The following is a 20,478-nucleotide window of genomic DNA, read 5'->3' on the forward strand; positions in this document are numbered from 1 at the left end:
GTGGTAGCAAGAAAAAGTGCAAAAAGGAAACAAATTTTAGCTCAGTCGGCTGCTCTGTGATGCACACTAGTCTAAGCCAGATACTCAGCATCTCATCTTGGATGCAAGTTCATCAATGTTTGGGGTCAGGCTCTGAGCTGAGGAAATCCTCAGGATAGAGTGAAGGTGTTCATCAGTAAGACGACTCCTGTGAGATGTTTTGTTTAACTTCATCAAAGAGAACAGTTGTTCACTAAGGCAGTTTGGCAGCACGGAAAATGGCTCAAGTTTTCTTGCAGCATCTGCGTGTCCTACAGGCGCAGCCTGGTTTTAAAAGCCCTCACTGCAGCGTACATGTCTGTGATCACACGGCCCCGCCCCTGAAGCTGCAGGTTGAGCGCGTTGAGATGGCTCGTGATGTCACACAGAAACGCCACTTCACACAGAAACTTTGTATCGCGGAGCTCTGTTGTGTCTTTCCCTTTGCTCTCCATGAACTGACAGATCTCCTCACGCCACTCGAAACACCTTTCCAGCACTTTTCCCTGGCTCAGCCATCGCACCTCTGTGTGATGGGGCAAGTCACCATATGCTGAACCGTACTCCTCCAGAAAAGACTTGAACTGGCGCTGATTTAAACCTATGGCTCTTATGAAGTTAACTGCTCGTGTTATGGTGCTCATCACATGTTCCATTTTCAAGGCTTTGCCACACAGTGATTCCTGATGTATGATGCAGTGATAAGCTGTAAGCTCACCTGCGCTGTTTTCCTCCCGCATCTTCTCCCGGATTCTGCCCACTAGTCCACTGTTTTGCCTGCACTTTGCGGGCGCTCAATCCGTCGTCAGTCCCACACGTTTATCCCAAGGCAGCCTCGTTTCATTTACACATCTGGATACCTCTTCAAAGAGATCTTTCCCCGTAGTTGGGCGATGCATTGATCTTAAACCTTTTGTTTAGCCATTTTTGGGGGAGAGGGATAGCTGAAAGTTGACTGCAGGTGACTAGCTTCATAAGGCTGATGATGAGCGGAGAAGGGTAACGGCTCTCGCGTGCGGGCCCTCGATTGACATGCAGTGCATTGTGGGACTTGTAGTTTTAGTGGTGAGTGCAAAATACCGTCGGGCCAGCTCTATAAATAATTTGATATTATCTCGCGGGCCAAAGATAATGCCACGGCCTTGAGTTTGACACATATGCACTAGAGTCTTTCACAGCCAGGTACTGATCCACTAGTTTTTCAGAGCCAGGTACTAATCCACTAGAGTCTTTCATAGCCAGGTACTGATCCACTAGAGTTTATCAGAGCCAAGTACGCATTCACTATAGACCTGAGGAGCTAGGTAAAATACAAATTTAAACCTGAAAACAGTGACCAATCAGAACAGAGCTCATAGAAGTACAGAAACATGAAACTAATCACACCTGTGACCATGTGACCTGACTGGGACCTGCCTGTGAGTCTTCTGGGACCGGTCAAGGTTCTTTTTGTGACCAGTAGGTATGTTTGATGTTTCAGGTTCCAGTTTATAGTTCCCAAGAGGTGGAAGAAAAACCGACCAGTATGTATTCAGCTAGCTGGGACCGGAGACCATGTAAGAAACCTTTACTTGAACACAACCTGCCCCTCAAAATCATTGCAACGTAGACTTAATCCTCTTTATTTGTTTGTTTGTTTGTGTTTCTGTCTGTGTGGGTAGTTTTTCTGGCGGAGGAGGACCCTGATGGCTCGACCAATGGTTAAAGAAGCAGGGATGGCCTCACTGCTTCTGGAGAATCCTTATTATATCCTTTATTACATACTGCTGGTCAATGCTGCATCCTGATTAGTGGTCCACTGTTGGTGTGTTTAGACATCATAACACCATAAAACCCAACAAAAACAACAATAAACCCACATCAAAAACAAACAACCCAATGATATCAACGAAACTCAACAAACCCCCCCCCCCCAGCAACAATCCCAACAACATTAGAAATCCCCCCTCAACAACAAACCCAACAACAGTAAGAAACCCAACATCCAAAAGAAACCCAACAGCATTATGAAACCCAATCCAAAACAATCCCAACAACAGTAAGAAACTCAACAACAAACCCAACAACAGTAAGAAACCCAACATCCAAAAAAAACCCAACAGCATTATGAAACCCAATCCAAAACAATCCCAACAACAGTAAGAAACTCAACATCAAATCCAACAACAGTAAGAAGAAACCCAACATCCAAAACAAACCCAACAGCATTATGAAACCCAACATCAACAACAAATCCCAACAACATTAAAAATCCACCGTCAACAACAAACCCAACAACAGTAAGAAATCAACCGTCAACAACAAACCCAACAACAGTTAGAAACCCAACATCAAAAACAAACCCAACAACAGTTAGAAACCCAACATCAAAAACAAACCCAACAACAGTTAGAAACCCAACATCAAAAACAAACCCAACAACAGTAAGAAACCCAACATCAACAACAAAGCCAACAACAGTAAGAAACCCAACAACAAACCCAACAACAGTAAGAAACCCAACATCAACAACAATCCCAACAACATTAAAAATCCCCCATCAACAACAAACCCAACAACAGTAAGAAACCCAACGTCAACAACAATCCCAACAACAGTAAGAAATCCACCAACAACAAACCTAACAACAGTAACAAACCCAATATCAACAACAAACCCAACAACATTAAAAATCCCCCATCAACAACAAACCCAACAACAGTAAGAAACCCAACATCCAAAACAAACCCAACAGCATTATGAAACCCAACATCAACAACAAATCCCAGCAACAGTTAGAAACCCAACATCAAAAACAAACCCAACAACAGTAAGAAACCCAACATCAACAACAAAGCCAACAACAGTAAGAAACCCAACAACAAACCCAACAACAGTAAGAAACCCAACATCAACAACAAACCCAACAACATTAAAAATCCCCCATCAACAACAAACCCAACAACAGTAAGAAACCCAACATCAACAACAAACCCAACAACATTATGAAACCCAACAACATTAAAAATCCCCCATCAACAACAAACCCAACAACAGTAAGAAACCCAACAACAGTAAGAAACCCAACGTCAACAACAATCCCAACAACAGTAAGAAATCCACCACCAACAAACCTAACAGTAACAAACCAAATATCAACAACAAACCCAACAACAGTAAGAAACCCAACATCAACAACAAACCCAACAACATTGTGAAACCCAACAACAACAATCCCAACAACATTAAAAATCCCCCATCAACAACAAACCCAACAACAGTAAGAAACCCAACGTCAACAACAATCCCAACAACAGTAAAAAATCCACCATCAACAACAAACCTAACAACAGTAACAAACCCAATATCAACAACAAACCCAACATGTGTATGCATGCACCAATGGAGCTGTGCTCCTAATTTCATTGTATGCAAGTCACGCAATGACAATAAAGGCATTCTATTCTATTCTATTCTATTCTATTATATTCTAACACCATGAAACAAAACATCAAAAACAAACCCAACAACAGTAAGAAACTCAAAATCAAAAACAAACCCAACAACATTATGAAACCCAACAACAATCCCAACAACAGTAAAAAAAATCCACCATCAACAACAAACCCAACAACAGTAAGAAACCCAACATCAACAACAATCCCAACAACAGTAAGAAACCCAACATCAACAACGATCCCAACAACAGTAGGTAAGGTAAGGCAAGGCAAGGCAGCTTTATTTGTATAGCGCATTTCATACACAAGGGCAGCTCAATGTGCTTTACATTACAACATTAGAAGCATTGGAAACATTCAGACAAGCATAAAAGAACAAAATTAAAATGACAAATATAATAAAACAGAAAAGAAAAGGAAAACTGGAAATATATTAAAAATTAAAGCCACAAGCAGCGATGAACGGGCCCTCGCACACCTGCAGCCGCCGCCTACTCGAGCCACCTCTACATGTAAACCGACGCCTGATATTTGCCACCACACGATGTCAAAGCAAGATCTGAGAGTATATACTGGCTTAGGTGGTGCAAATGTTCCAAGTTTTTGACAGATTGCCAAGAAAACCTCCAAACTTTACAGTGTACCATGCCCACAATTTTAATCTGAACAGAATTCTTTTAATCATTTTTACATTTTCACATTGAAATCTGTATGTGTGTTGATGCACTGCCTGAAAGTCAGCATTGCCTGGTCTGGCCAGCACCTGATGATTTTTGGAGATTTGGGCATTTTAAAGTCTTAAAATTTTTTTTCTTTTTTGGTTTATGTTGAGACTTTTGCTTTAATTTGAATGCAAAGTCATTTGGAGAAGTGTTTCGGCGGTTTGATGTTAGTGTTTGGAAGGTTCTTTTTACTGTCCTGGTCAATAGAATGTGAAATACATGTAACATGTGTAACAATGAGCGGTGTTCTTAGTGTTACTTTGGATAGCAGTGATGTGAACCTTATAGTGTTCATATTTATGTATTAATATGGTTCAGTCAGAGATGATATGAAACTGACAGATTTTTAGAAAATAGACATTTATTACCAATTTTAACAAGAACTCAAACGAAATACAAATAAGAGCATTTTAAATATATAAAAATAATTTAGCCCAAGAAACAATATAACACATTAATAACAGTAATTTACATGTCCATGAATTAATATCTTACCAAAAATTAAGAAACAGCTTATACACAACAGTATTTGTACATTTTGATCTGGGAAGTGGTTCATCAGCAAGGTGCTGGCATCTGATCAGGTGGCCTCATGGTGAGTGAGCTTGTCTGTGGGAAAAGCAAATAGACATATTATCAGTATAAATTGTATATTATAATGTGTGATAAGAAACACTAGAATCACTTGAACACAATTTGGTATATAAATGAAGTTTGTAGGAAAGTACCATCTGCACTGTAAGATGGACCTGCTTGTCCTTCTTTGTCATCTATCCAGTCTGCATCCACTGAAGAGTTGAAACATAGAAAGATACATTAGGCAATGATGTTTTGCATGGAAAAGTGTGCGTTGTTTGTTCAATTGTGTTGTTGTTGTGTTGTCACACTGCTTTGTTCAAGTCGTAGGGATAGTTTGATAATACCAATGTTTGTTCATGTATTGTTTAAGCATTAATTAGTAACTACATGAATAGTTTTTTAAACAAGGATAATGAAAGTACTTACTTCCTTTGGCAAATGCTTGGACAAGCTTCTCTTCGGAGAAGATAACGAAAGTATGCACCCTTATTTTGACGCCATTTTTCATGTTCAAAGCTAGGTGGCGCTCTTCCTGTTGAGTTTGGGATATGGGTGCAAGAGGCTTTTTTGTGCGTCCTGATGCCATGAATATGCATATTGATTTTCAAGCATGTAGCTCAAAATAACCCTTATGGGGAGGGGTTTTGGAAAACTGTAGGGGGCGCTAGTGAGCACATTTTTTTCGAGTTTTTTTGTGACACCCATAAAATGCTGCAATTTTCCCCAGGCCTGATGAGTGTGTTGGATGAGGTGAAATTAGGTGCATTTTAAAGTCACAAAAATCAATTTTCCGGCGTTTTTTTTTTGATGCCCCGCCCCAAAGTCTGACACACCCACAACTTTCGTCTGAACAGAATGCCTTTACTTTGTATTAATCGTCAATGGGTTTACTATAGAATGTGCCTAGTTTGGACTGAATCGGAGAAAAGCTCTAGGAGAAATTAGCAAACGTATGCACCCTTATTTGGAAGTTTTTGGACACTTTTTGGAGCCATTTTGAATTTTCAAAAATAGGTGGCGCCCCTCTTGTTGAGTTTCGGATATGGGTGTTAGAGGCATTTTTGTGCGTCCTGATGCCATGAATATGCGTACAAATTTTCAAGCATGTATCTCAAAATAACCCCAATACTGAGGTGTTTTTTAAAATATTTTGGGGGGCGCTAGCAAGCACATTTTTGCAAATTTTTTTGTGAGACCCATAAATTAATACATTTTTCACCAGGCCTGATGAGTGTGCAAAAATATCCACGCTTTCATTCAAGTTCAGGGGTCCAAAAATGTGTTTGAAGTTGCGTAAGAAAGAAGATAAATAATCCTTAGGGTTACAATAGGGCCTTCGCCACCAGTGGTGCTCAGGCCCTAATTACATTCAAATTTGCATTTAAAGTTAGTTGAAATGAGCTAAGATAGGGAGGCAGTGGCAAATAAAAAAGTCTTAATCTTTGATTTAAAAGAGGTGAGAGTTGGAGCAGACCTACAGCTTTCAGGGAGTGTGTTCCAGATATGTGGTGTTTAATGACTAAACGCTGCTTCACCATGTTTCGTTCTGACCCTAGGGACTAAAAGCAGACCAGTACCTGATGACCTCAGAGGTCCAGATGGTTCATAAAGTAGCAGCAGATCAGCAATGTATTTTGGTCCTAAACCAATCAGGTCTTTATAAACCATCAGCAGGATTTTAAAGTCTATAGTCTGACAGACAGGAAGCCAGTGTAGAGATCTAAGAACTGGAGTGATGTGGTCTACTTTTTTGGTCCTTGTTAGGAATCGAGCAGCGGCATTCTGTATGAGCTGCAGCCGTCTGCTGGACTTTTTAGGGAGTCCTGTAAAGACCCCGTTACAGTAGTCTAGTCTGCTAAAGATAAATGCATGGACCAGTTTTTCTGCGTCCTGCTGAGACATAAGTCCTTTAATCCTTGATATATTCTTAAGGTGATAATAGGCTGACTTTGTCTTAATGTGGCTGCTGAAATTAAGGTCTGAGTCTATGATTTCTGGCTTGGTTTGAACATTTCATCATTGCAGATTGGAGCTGAGCAGTAACCTTTAACCTTTCTTCCTTGGCTCCAAAAACAATCATTTCAGTTTTTTCTTTGTTTAACTGAAGAAAGTTCTGGCATGTCCAGTCATTGATTTGTTCAATGCATTTACTCAGTGTTTGTATGGGACTATAATCCCCTGGTGATATGGTGATGTAAATGTGTGTGTCATCTGCATAGCTGTGGTATTTTATTTTGTTAAAAAAGGGAGGTTTGATATCGGCCTATAGTTGTTCATTTCAGATGTATCTAAATTGTTCTTCTTCAGGAGTGGTTTAATTACTGCTGTTTTGATGGCCTGGGGGAAGACACCTGAAAGAAGAGACATGTTGACACATTCCCAGTACCTCGTACAGTAGTGCTGACTGCTTGTCTGATTTTCTGAATTCTGGCAGTGAAGAAGAATGCAAATTCATTGCAGGCCCTGGTAGATAAATGTTCAGAGGCCACTGGCACAGGGGGGTTTGTTAGCCTGTCAACTGTAACAAACAGGGTGCGTACATTATCTTTGTTTTTGGAGATAGTGTCTGAGAAGAAGGTCTGCCTTGACTTTTTCAGTTGTAGATTAAACATGTGAAGTCTTTCTTTATAAATGTCATAATGAACCTGAAGCTTTGTTTTACGCCACCTGAGCTCAGCTTTTTGACATTCCTTTTCTTCATGTTTGACCTGCATGGTTTTCCACCAGGGAGATTTTTTCTTATTGGAGACCTCTTTTACTTTAATAATATCAATAATATTTGTAACTTTAAAAGTGAAATCTTCTACAAGTTCATTTGCAGAGAACCTAGAGAGGGGGGTTATGGAAGAGAAAGCCTGAATAAATATATCACTGGTACTTTCAGTAATGTAACGTTTTGAGATAACCTCAGTTTGAACATTAGTGTTCACAGATAAATTACTTTCAAAGAAAACACAGCAGTGATCAGAGAGAGCAACATCAGATACCAGAACCTTGGAAATGTTTAGACCCTTGGAGATAACCAAGTCTAGGATGTGGCCCCTGTTGTGTGTGGGCTGCGTCACATGCTGAGTGAGTCCAAAGTTGTCAAGGACATAACACAGTTCTTCAGTCACTCTGTCCTCAGGTTTGTCAACATGGATGTTAAAATCACCAACAATTAAAACAGAATCAAAGTCAGTGCAGATAAGAGACAGTAGTTCAGCAAGGTTATCAAAGAAATCAGTACAGTATTTAGGTGGTCTGTAAATATTCAGAAATACAGACCGAGAGGATGTATTTAACTGAAGAGCCACATATTCAAAAGAAGTGAAATTTCCATAAAACACCTGCTTGCATTTGAATAACTCATTAAAGATTATACTAACACCTCCTCCTTTTTTATGCGTTCTAGTCTCACTCACGAAAGAGAAGTTTGGAGGGCATGATTCAATGTGTACAGCTGCACTGTTATCTTGGTCTAACCAAGTCTCCGTTAAAAACATAAATTTGAGATTATGTTTAATAATAAAATCATTTATTAAAAAAGATTTGCCTCCCAGAGACCTGATATTTAACAAAGCTAAGTTTAGTGAGTTAAAACCAGTTGTGTTATTTTTTACAGCTGTTTTTTGGCTGACGAGGAATTGGAGCTAGATTTAATAAGTTGGCAGATTTAGTCGAGTATCTTCTGTTTCTCAGCAGATTTACCCTTTTTCTATTTCCTGCCAACAGAGGAATTGAGGAGGCTACCTGAATTCCACAGGGCCCCGGCTTTTCCTGGTTGAAAATATTAATGATATCAGCTTTGAAGCCTGGACCCGGCCCATATCAGTTAGAATTGTTATGATGATGACGATTCTGAGGAGGTGAAGGGGCTTTGCAAAGTTTCTGTGATGGTGGTTTCGGGCGTGGTGGTGGGCTGGGGGCTGGGCGATGTGGTAGATTTAGGGGAGAAAATATGGGATTTGGACGGGGTGTAAGCTTGATTCCAACATTGACAAGTTTTTTCATCTCATCCGTAAAATCCAGGAGGGGGAAGGAGGGAGAGAGAGTGACTGGAGAGGGCGAGGAGTTGGCTGGAAGTCTCCTCCTGTTGTGAGTGGAGGCCCCTCCTCTTGTTGGGTCGGTGAAGATGGCCGCAGTGGAGGACGCTCCTCTTGTTGGGGGGTTGAAGTTGGCGGCACTGGAGGACGCTCCTCTTGGGGGGGGTGAAGGTGGCGGCGATGAAGACTCCTCCTGGCTCAGCGATCTCAGTCGTTTTCCTCCAGAATGTGGTCTTATCTGCTGTTTTGTTTTGTCTTGTCTCTTGTCCTTGGCCGGGGAAGCTGGTGTGTGATACACAGAGTAAAATAGGTTGAAGGTGAACAATCTTACTCCTGACTTATTGAGGCAAAATCCATCTGCCTTAAAAAGGTGTCTGCGTTCCCAGAAAATCTTAAAATTGTCAATAAATTCACTGATTGAGCAGCAGATGTAGCTTTGAGCCATTTGTTCAAAATCAACAGCCTGCTGTATCTCTCGTCCCCTCTTCGGACAGTCGGTAGAGGGCCACTGATAAACACCACTATCAACAGATCTGACTTTGCGTAGCAGATCAGTAAAATCTTCAATACCTCAGATTGTTGCTTCACAACATCCAAGGCCCCAGTGTGGAGAATGAGTGATTTCACCGTTGTGTGGTCAGCAACAATGTCCAGAATTTTGTCTGAGATGTCAGAGACCGAATCGTTGGTGAAGCAGAGGACTTTGGTGTTTCTATTGCCACGGAGGCTACTGACCTCTTTCACGGCACCATCGCCCACGATCAGTGTTTCAGGCCCAGTCGACAGCTCCCTCTGAGGCCTTTTGCTTATAGATTTGGTCTCGTACCTTCCCTTGGTCTTCGAGGACACAGGGTTTCTCAGGTCCTGGGATGGAGAGACAGGATCTTGTGAAAGTGGCGCAAATCTGTTCTCAAAATGTATCTTTGTTTCTTCTGCAGGTTTGCTCTTACTTGTAGTTTTTACTGCTGTCCATGGCTGTTTCCTCCTTGGTAGGGGGGTTGAGGCGGCACTCCTTCTGGATGAGAGTGCAGGCCAGCCAGTCGCATCACACATCTCAGGGCACTGGGCTCTGCCTCTTATCCGTTCTCTCATGTCTGTGGGAAACGTTTTATCTTTAGGCCTAGCGCCAAGAGTGTTCCAGCTGGTCCTCCTGTTTTGGAGTGTCATTGTTTGGGCTAACTAGCCGTGTGTTACCAGGCACATGTCTCTGCTGCTCTGACACCATGGAAGAGTGGTGTCATTCCCGCATAGTCCATTCACTTCCACATTCACTTCTATCCGATGCATCTTTGTTTCCAGCACAGCAATTTTCTGAAGGATCTTCTGAAAATCATCCACAGTGAAAGGATGCATTTTGGTTCCAGTTAGCTTAGCTGCTAACAGGCTTTTGCCGATCAGTAGGCCACGTTTGGCGTTTCGATAAAATGTCGAGATAAGGCAGTAGTTTACTTTGTTGACAATAAATTATAGTCCCAGTAGTTTCTAAGTATCCTGGAGTGACTGCTTGTAGTCTCTCAGTGAAGGAAAAAGAGTTAAAATGAAAAGAATGCAAGCATAAGCAAGAGCAAGCAAAAAAGCGTCTGCACTCCTCAAGAGCAGGAAGTACTTTCTTACTACAGTAAGAAACACAACAACAACAACAACAACAACAACGAACACAACAACAATAAACCCAACAACAGTAAGAAACGCTATACAAAAACACATTCATTAGAGTTATATCTGCTCCAGCCTTTCTCTCCCTGCTTCCTGATCTGCTTTTTGTTTCTTAACAAATATTCACATGGATACCGAAAACCCAAAGACCAGCTGTAAGTCCACTTTCTCTTCACCTTCCTCCACACCTTCATTCACCTTCCTTCACACCTTCATTCACCTTCTTCCACACCTTTCTTCTTCTACACTTAACTTAAACTTCCTCCAACCTTCCTTCTCCAACCCTTCCTCTACCTCTCTCTCCCTCCTCCACATGTTCCTCCAAACCTTCATCTACCTCCCTCTCCTTCCTTGTGTGTGTGTGTGTGTGTGTGTGTGTGTGTGTGTTTGTGTGTGTGTGTGTGTGTGTGTGGTGTGTGTGTGTGTGTGTGTGTGGTGTGTGTGTGTGTGTGTGTGTGTGTGTGTGTGTGTGTGTGTGTGTGTGTGTGTGTGTGTTTAGGAGGTCCAGTCTAAAGAACGTGTCAGACCTGTTTGTGATGGGGGGCGCTCTGATCCTTGAGTCCACTGTGCTGCTGCGCTGGCTTCAGAGAGAAGGATACTGGCCTCTGGGAATGACAGGGATCTCTATGGGGGGATATGTGAGTTTATTAATAATGAATATTGAACATATCTCAGTCCATACATACTGTTTTATGAAAACGCATGTTGTTTCCATGATCCCCATAGGTAAACTTTTCTATATTTAACACTCATTGGATGTGAAGTAAAATATTTCAACCCTTTTGTTTTAAAAGAGATGACTCTGGCTCATTGCTTATGACAGTCTGAAATCTATTATCTCAGATTATTTGAATATTTCCTCAGATCAATCAAAAAAGGTTTGAAACACAGATATGTCCAACCTCTTGAGAAGTATGTTCATTTATACTCTCAACACTTGGTTTGGCTCCCTCACCATGAATTTCTGCATAACTCAGCCTGTTACAGGAATGCATAGCTTTAATTTCTAAAGATTAGACGCACAGCGGGGAAAATATGAATGTCCGGCGGTCCTTCTTAAGTTTTCGTTTGAGTTTGTATTATCAGTGATGCACTTTAGCTCATCATAGTCCTGTTTTCGTCTTGAAAAAACGAGTTGTTGATGAACCTTTATCGTATCATTATGCTGTGATGTTTGTACGAGTGCGCACGTGTTTGTGTGTCTGTGTCTGTGTGTGCATTGGCGCAGAACTCTGCCATGTGAAACAGAGAGCAGATGAGCATAACGACATCCCATCATGTAAATAAGATCAATAACATCAGGATATTTAGTCTGTTTAATAAAAGAACAAGTTTAAGACCTGATCTATAAGAGAGATAACCCTGAATTACTTCTGCTGTGATCTGGCACTATATAGAAAATAAAATTAACTGAACTTCCAAGGGGTTGGGGGCCGCTGTTGGGGGGGCGCCCCGCCCCCCCCTCAGTATAATGGTAGGGGAAACACTGGTAAACCACGTGGTGGTAGTTTTGGCACTGTGGGCAGGTGCTAAGTCCTACTCGAATGGTAAATCACCATCTCCATGAAGCTTGGAGCAGATGAAGCATGAAGTGGTCTAAAGTCTCCTGGTAGACTCTGTGTTGACTCTGGACTTGATAAAACACAGAGGACCAACACCAGTAGGTGTCATGGCACCCCCAACCATCACACGCTGTAGAGACTTCACTCTGGACTTCAAACAGCCTGGACTCTGTGCTCTCCACTCTTCCTCCAGACTCTGGGACCTTGATTTACTCATCAAACTTTATTATTCACAGTGGTTCACACCACGGTGGGACCTGGGATTGAACCCCAGACCTTCTGATTGAGAGACAACCGACTAAAGCCACAAGTAATGATGAGATATAAACTTTGTTTGACCATACACCCTTATTTGGAATTTATTTATTATAGGATAGCCCCTATAGATGCAGCATCTCTTTTTCAAGGGGATCCCAACAAAACACAAAGCAAATTAATACACACAAAACAGTAAATCACAACAAAAACAATTACACAAACACAGACAGCTCTCCCTCACCCTTATTCACTCCAGGACCCACCCAGCACCCTGTCATTATACAAAACCTTGACAATAGAAGCATCAACAAAACAAAAAGGCATCAAAAAAGCACATTAACACACATCAGAAACAGAAACAGGAACAGCTTGTTTTTAAATGATTAAACAAATTTGATTTGAAGCAGTGGATGGAGGTGATGGATTTAAGAGAAAGGGGTAGATTATTCCAATCGGATGGGGCTTATTAACAAAATCTGCACTTCCAGTTGAAGTCTTTTTTTAACAGTGAAAACAAAGGATCAGTGTCATTAATGCACAGATCCTAGGGGCTGCTGTGTGTGTGGCTCGGTGGGTAGAGTCGGTCTTTTATCAATCTGAAGGTTGGTGGTCCGATCCCAGCTCCTGCAGTCACATGCTGAAGTGTCCTTGAGCAAGACCCTTAACCCCTAACTGCTCCCTCTGTTGTTCAGCGGTGTGTGAATGTGTATGAAAGAGATTAACACTGATGGTCCCTTACTATAACCGCCTCTACCATCAGTGAGAGAAAGTGCTGTGAATGGGTGAATGTGACGAGTAGAGTGAATGTGGTGTGAATGGGTGAAAGAAAAGAGATTGATAAGTAAAAGTCTACTTACCATCCTCATCATGAAACACCTGTCTCCTCTGCTTTGCATGATCATAGACTCTGATGATGGTTGACAGTCTCTCAATCGGGTCATACACAGTGTCGCAGTTTATGCATTATAAACTGGTATTCTTAACTTAAATATGAAACTTACAGTATATAACAGAAGGAAAAAGATCAGCCTCCTGTTACACTAGGTAAGCCATTCACTTTCATTAATTAAGATAAGATAAGATACTCCTTTATTCGTCCCACAACGGGGAAATTCATGGAGTTACAGCAGCAAACAAGAAGGTGTACAGTACAAGAATTTCAACAAGAATATATATAGAAAAAAATGTCCATCAGAGACGACAGCTTGGCCATAATTCTCCTGTCAGCCACCACCTTCACAGGGTCCAGGACTGAGCTGGCCTTCTTCACCAGTTAGTTCAGTCTTGCTCTCCTGTATCCTGTCCGCCCACAGCAGGTGAAATCCTTCCAATGTGGCGTTCGTGTCCGGTGTTAGCTCTGTTAGCATGATGCTACTCTGCCAGTATTCCCTCTGGTGCTCTGTTTTCTCGTCCACCTTATCGTAGATAGATCTTACATTCCCCATAATGGTGGGTGGAAGGACATGTTGATGTCGTCTTTTTTAGCTTGCACCTCAGTACTTCATCCTTGCCTCCTTCTCCTCAGCTCGTGTTTCGTGTCCATGGCCAACAAATGAGTCATTAAAAGTCATGACAGGTTCCAAATACAAAGAGAACTAATCAGATATGAAAAAAAGTTGAAAAAAGAACACCGAAGAGAGAGCTGCTGCAACAAGCAGCCACTCAAGCGGCGCTAAGCAACAGAAAGGTGAAAATTCAGTGATGGTCAGCAAATTATAAACGTATGTGCTCAAATTGGATGTGAAACATCTGGCTAAAACAGTGATAAAAGTGCTAACAGTATTATCTGAGCGGTCCTTTGTATGCATCAGTGATGCATAAAGGCATATCTGTATATACAGTAGTGAGCACAATGAAGTGGGCAGGTTGCCGTAATTTATGCTGAGAAGTTCAGCAAATAACCAATAACCTATTTTTGCATGATAAATGATATGGATGTTATTAATGCACAACTATTTCAAGGGTGGTGTTAAACAAGTCAATACATGAATTGGGGTTCTGTAGTGAATGAGGAAGTATGGTGCAGCCACTCCTCATATGAACTTCATGAATTAACCCCTCATAGTCCATGTCCATGCCAGCAACGGGAATGAAAATAATACAGGGTGCTGCATCGCTTGCATGCATTAAGGACACTAAAAAAATGGATAATAAATCAGTAACAGATTTATGTGTATGCATAAGGATTTGACTTTCAATACCCACTCAAATTTTACTTCTCAATTTACCATTTTTTGTGTTTATTTATTTTCTTTTCAAAGTTCTTACTATCAGGAACTGAGATTTGATCTTTTTTAATTTTGTGTATTTACTCCAGGGTTGCAAAGGGGTGGAAAATTTCCAGTAAATTTCTGGAAAGTTTCTGGTAAATTTCCATGGGAAGTTAAGCTGGGGAACTTTGGCAATATTCCAGTTTGGAAACTTTCCATGGGAATTATGGGAATTTATTGGAATTAACTGTGAATTGAGCGTAATTTAATGGAAAGGTATCATATCCAAGCACAAATATTTGTTTTGTTATAAGCAGTCATCCATCCAAAATAATACATTTAAAACAGATTTGTTTGTAAGTAGAACTTCAAGTGTGAAATATTTTATTGAACAATGAATTTTGTCATTGAAGAACAAAATATGAAAGGCCGGTAAATATTACTCATCCCCCGACCCAAACCATTGATATTTGTAAGTTAAACATTAGTACCATACATCAAATGTGTTAAATATATTACCACATAATATCATCCAAACTTACTTCACTGTGTGTAGTCTACAGGCTCAAATGTGTGGTTTCAATAGTCTTGTGCTCTGGGCTCAAAGTGTGATCCAGGATTCTAGAAATCATCTGTGCTTCATGTGATGGAGGAATGCACAGTGCATGTAGGGGGCGTGGTCTCAGCAGCCCTGCAGTAAGCAGTGTGCTATGTGCATGTGATTGAGGAATAGCAGAGATATTCAACTGTACTTTCATGAAATCTGCTTGTTTTAGTCAGGATTATGCTCAAATATATTTTCCCTAACTATATTTAAGTTCCCTATTGAGAGCCAACCTTTAACCTTTAGTCAATTCCTGCTTTATTCCCATAAATTCCTGTTAATTCCCATAGAGATTTTACTACTTTGAAAATTCCCGGAATTTTGCAACCCTAATTTACTCACAACTGATGCTGTGATGCTTGTAGCTACACACTTCTGAAAATGTTCAGCCTTTCTTATAAACTTGGCCTGATGAGGGTCAAGGGTAGAAACATTGCAAAAATAAATGGATCTTTCTTCCAGGTGAGATAGTGTGCAGGAATTTCGCCTCTGATCGTCTTACTTTTTTCTTACCCACCGGTTCTTGGTAATTGGTGTGTGGAGCCTTTTTTAATTGTATCATGATTTAATCAAAAGGAAATATTAACATTTTCTGGTGTGTTTTTTTAATGGGAGGCCAAAATGATCAAAATGAAAATAGAAAAACCTGAAACATTTGAGTAACGAGTCCAGAATATATGAAATATTCATTTTTTTACTGATCACTGATGCTAAATATTACACTTTTGTTTTGAGCCGCATCAGATCAGGTAATAATCACATGTGAGTAAATTCTTTCAATATGGTATTGATTAGTCAGACATCATGGATATTAAATTGATCACAGTTATTGATCACCTGTGTGTAGATGGCATCTCTGGCGGTGACTAACTGGCCGAAGCCGATCCCTCTGGTTCCCTGTCTGTCCTGGTCCACTGCCTCCAGCGTCTTTACTACGGTAAAACACTCACATGGTTAATGACATAATTTCCTGCTGCCAATGCCTACAAACAAACAGAAAGACAGACACAAACACAGCAAAAACCACTCATAAAATAGTCTTTACAAATCTGAAAAGTGGCAGAGTGTAACCCTCATGAAGTAATGCCCCTTCTCTGTTTTAATAATGATGATCCAGTCAGCTCCCCTTTTTACACACCAACATATACAATAATCATCTTTTTGAAGATTGTTTACTAGTTTTTAATATGTATTAGTAATTGTCTTCATATAACAATACTGTGTATTTATATATGTATTTTTATGATGTATATAGTTGCATTCACAATTATTTAACCCCCATTTCAAATTAGGTTGACAAACTTTTAGCTGTTTGCATTTAACAAATAAAACTGAACATATGCAATGAAGTCTGAATATATTGAATGAAAGTCTGGATATATGGAATGAAGTCTGAATATATTGAATGAAATTCTGAATATATGGAATGAATGTCTGATTATATTACATGAAAGTCTGAATATATGGCATGAAGTCTGAATATATGGCATGAAGTCTGATTATATGGAATGAATGTCTGATTATATTACATGAAAGTCTGATTATATTACATGAAAGTCTGAATATATGGAATGAAGTCTGAATATATGGAATGAAGTCTGAATATAAAGAATGAAGTCTGAATATATGGAATGAAGTCTGAATATAAAGAATGAAGTCTGAATATATGGAACGAATGTCTGAATATATTGACTGAAGTCTGAATATAATGGCTGAAGTCTAAACACATGGAATGAATGTCTGAATATATTGACTGAAGTCTGAATATAATGGCTGAAGTCTAAACACATGGAATGAATGTCTGAATATATTGACTGAAGTCTGAATATAATGGCTGAAGTCTAAACACATGGAATGAATGTCTGAATATATTGACTGAAGTCTGAATATATTGAATGAAAGTCTGTATATATTAAATGAATGTCTGAATATATTGACTGAAGTCTGAATATATTGAATGAAAGTCTGTATATATTAAATGAAAGTCTGAATATATAGAATGAAAGACTGAATATATGGAAATTGTAGTGGAAACATTTTGTGCTACCCTTATGGTTGCATTATTAAAAGCTATGTCTAACCGGAACAAAGCATCACAAACAGAAATAAATATCTAAATACTGAGTGCTGCTTTTGCAATGCTGCATCACCCTCTGGTGGTGGAACACTCATACTACTAATATAATGATTCTAGGAGCTATGTTGTCGGGGGCAATTGCCCCTGGTAGGGTCTCCCAAGGCAAACAGGTCCTAGGTGAGGGGACAGACAAAGTGCGGCCCAAAGAAAAGAACAGGACTAAGTGTACCCTGTCCGGAGGGCCACCGGAGCCTCACCCTGGAGCCAGGCCTGGGGTTGGGGCCCGCAGGCGAGCGCCTGGTGGCCGGACCTTCAACTATGGGGCCCGGTCGGGCTCAGCCCGAATGGAATACATGGATCCGTCCTCCCGTGGACTCACCACCTGCAGGGGGACTCACAGGGGTCCGGTGCGAAGTGGATTGGGCGGCGGCCAAAGGCGGGGGCCTTGGCGGTCCGTTCCTCGGTTACAGAAACTGGCTTCTGGGACATGGAACGTCACCTCTCTGGTGGGGAAGGAGCCGGAGTTGGTGCGGGAGGTTGAGAGATACCGGCTAGATATAGTCGGGCTCACCTCTACGCACCGCTCGGGTTCCGGAACCAACCTTCTCGAGAGGGGTTGGACCCTCTTCTTTGCTGGAGTTGCACCGGGTGAGAGGCGGAGGGCGGGTAGTGGGCTTGCTCATAGCTCCCCAGCTCTCTGCCTGTGTGCTGGAGTTTTCCCCGGTGGACGAAAGGGTTGTTTCCCTGCGCCTTCGGGTCGGGGAACGGGTCCTGACTGTCGTTTGTGCTTATGCACTGAACGGCAGTTCAAAGTACCCACCCTTTTTGGAGTCTTTGGGACGGGTGCTGGAAGGCGCCCCGACTGGGGACTCCATTGTCCTGCTGGGGGATTTAAATGCTCACGTGGGCAATGACAGCTTGACCTTGGGGGGCGTGATTGGGAGGAACGGCCTGCCTGATCTGAACTTGAGCGGTGTTCAGTTGTTGGACTTCTGTGCGAGTCACAGTTTGTCCATAACGAACACCATGTTCGAACATAAGGGTGTTCACAAGTGCACGTGGCACCAGGACACCCTAGGTCGCAGATCGCTGATCGACTTTGTAGTTGTATCGGCTGATCTGCGGCCGTATGTTCTGGACACTCGAGTGAGGAGAGGAGCAGAGCTGTCAACTGATCACCACCTGGTGGTGAGTTGGATCAGGTGGCGGGGGAGGATGCCGGACAGACCTGGCAGACCCAAACGAACAGTGAGGGTCTGCTGGGAACGTCTAGCGGAGGACCCTGTCAGGCTGGTTTTCAACTCCCACCTCCGGCAAAGCTTTGACCGCGTTCCGGGGGTGGCGGGGGACATGGAGTCGGAATGGGCCCGGTTCAACGTTGCCATTGCTGAGGCGGCTGTCCGGAGCTGCAGTCGCAAGGCTGCTGGTGCCAGTCGTGGCGGTAATCCCCGAACCTGCTGGTGGACACCAGAGGTGAAGGGTGCCGTCAAGCTGAAGGAGTCCTACAGGTGGCTGGCTTGTGGGACTCTGGAGGCAGCTGACAGGTACCGGCAGACCAAGCGATCTGCGGCCCGGGCGGTTGGCGAGGCGAAAACTCGGGCGTGGGAGAGGTTTGGTGAGGCCATGGAGGAAGACTTTCAGTCGGCCTCGAAAAGGTTCAGGTTCTGTCCGACGGCTTAGGAAGGGGAAGCGGCCCTTTGTTCGCACTGTTTACAGTGTGGATGGGGAGCTGCTGACCTCGACTGAGAGTATAGTCGGGCGGTGGAAGGAATACTTCGAGGATCTCCTCAATTCCACCAACATGCATTCCGAGGAGGAACCGGAGCCGGGGGATTTGGTGGTGGGCTCGTTCATCACTGGGGCCGAGGTTGCGGAGGCAGTCAAACAGCTCCAAAGCGGCAGGGGCTTCCCTGCTGAGACTGCTGCCCCCGCGACCCGGACCCGGATAAGCGGAAGAAGATGGATGGATGGATTCCATATATTCAGACTTCATTCCATATATTCAGACTTTCATTCAATATATTCAGACTTTCATATTCAGTCTTTCATTCAGCATATTAAGACTTTCATTCTGTATATTCAGACTTCCATTCAAAATATTCAGACTTTCATTCAAAATATTCAGTCTTTCATTCAATATATTCAGACTTCATTCCATATATTCAGCCTTTCATTCCATATATTCAGACTTTCATTCCATGTATTCAGGGTTTCATTCCATATATTCATACGGTCATTCCATATATTCAGACATTCATTCCATATATTCAGACTTTCATTCCATATATTCAGACTTTCATTCCATATATTCAGGCTTGCATTCCATATATTCAGACTTCCATTCAAAATATTCAGACTTTCATTCAAAATATTCAGTCTTTCATTCAATATATTCAGGCTTGCATTCCATATATTCAGACTTTGATTTTATATATTCAGACTTTCATTCAATATATTCAGACTTCATTCCATATATTCTGACTTTCATTGCATATATTCAGCCTTTAATTCAATATATTCAGGGTTTCATTCCATATATTCAGACTTTCATTCCATATATTCATTCCATATATTCAGACTTTCATTCTATATATTCAGACTTTCATTCAAAATATTCAGACTTTCATATTCAGACTTTCAGACTTTTATTCCATATTGAGTCTTTCATTCAATATATTCAGGCTTGCATTCCATATATTCAGACTTTGATTTCATATAGTCAGACTTTCAGTCAATATATTCAGACTTTAATTCAATATATTCAGACTTCATTCCAGATATTCTGACTTTCATTCCATATATTCAGTCTGTCATTCAATATATTCAGACTTTCATTCCATATATTCAGACTTTCATTCAAAATATTCAGTCTTTCATTCCATATATTCGAACTTTCATTCCATATATTCAGACTTTAATTCAATATATTCAGACTTTCATTCCATATATTCAGACTTTCATTCAAAATATTCAGTCTTTCATTCCATATATTCAGACTTTCATTCCATATATTCAGACGGTCATTCCATATATTCAGACATTCATTCCATATATTCAGAGTTTCAGGCTGTTATGAATATATGTATATATATATATATCATAATTTTCTGAATGGCTTGCCATATGTTTGTGTGTATATATGTATATGATAAATAAATTATAATTTTAAAAAGCTCTTAAACTTTTTAAGCAGCTGCGGCTTGCGTGTTTTTATCAGCAGTCCAACTCCAACACTCGGTCGCGGCTCACAGCGTTTTAGCCGTCTCCTCAGTCCCTGCACCTGGCTCCAGTCCGCCTGCATTTCCCACCAAATATCCTTCATAGACCATT

General features: G+C 41.3%; 1 protein-coding gene across 1 annotated transcript in view; it reads left to right on the plus strand.

The window, feature by feature from the left end:
* abhd18 (abhydrolase domain containing 18) overlaps positions 1-20,478 on the plus strand; it is a 45,773-nt gene that overhangs the window by 3,155 nt on the left and 22,140 nt on the right. The window contains exons 5-9 of the mRNA XM_034690729.1: positions 1,499-1,574; positions 1,680-1,764; positions 10,565-10,592; positions 10,937-11,075; positions 15,919-16,008. Coding sequence (XP_034546620.1) covers positions 1,499-1,574; positions 1,680-1,764; positions 10,565-10,592; positions 10,937-11,075; positions 15,919-16,008 — 418 coding nt within the window. The remainder of the gene's footprint in view (positions 1-1,498; positions 1,575-1,679; positions 1,765-10,564; positions 10,593-10,936; positions 11,076-15,918; positions 16,009-20,478) is intronic.

Source organism: Notolabrus celidotus, chromosome 8 (assembly GCF_009762535.1).
Source record: "Notolabrus celidotus isolate fNotCel1 chromosome 8, fNotCel1.pri, whole genome shotgun sequence".
In the NCBI taxonomy this organism is placed as follows: Eukaryota; Metazoa; Chordata; class Actinopteri; order Labriformes; family Labridae; genus Notolabrus; species Notolabrus celidotus.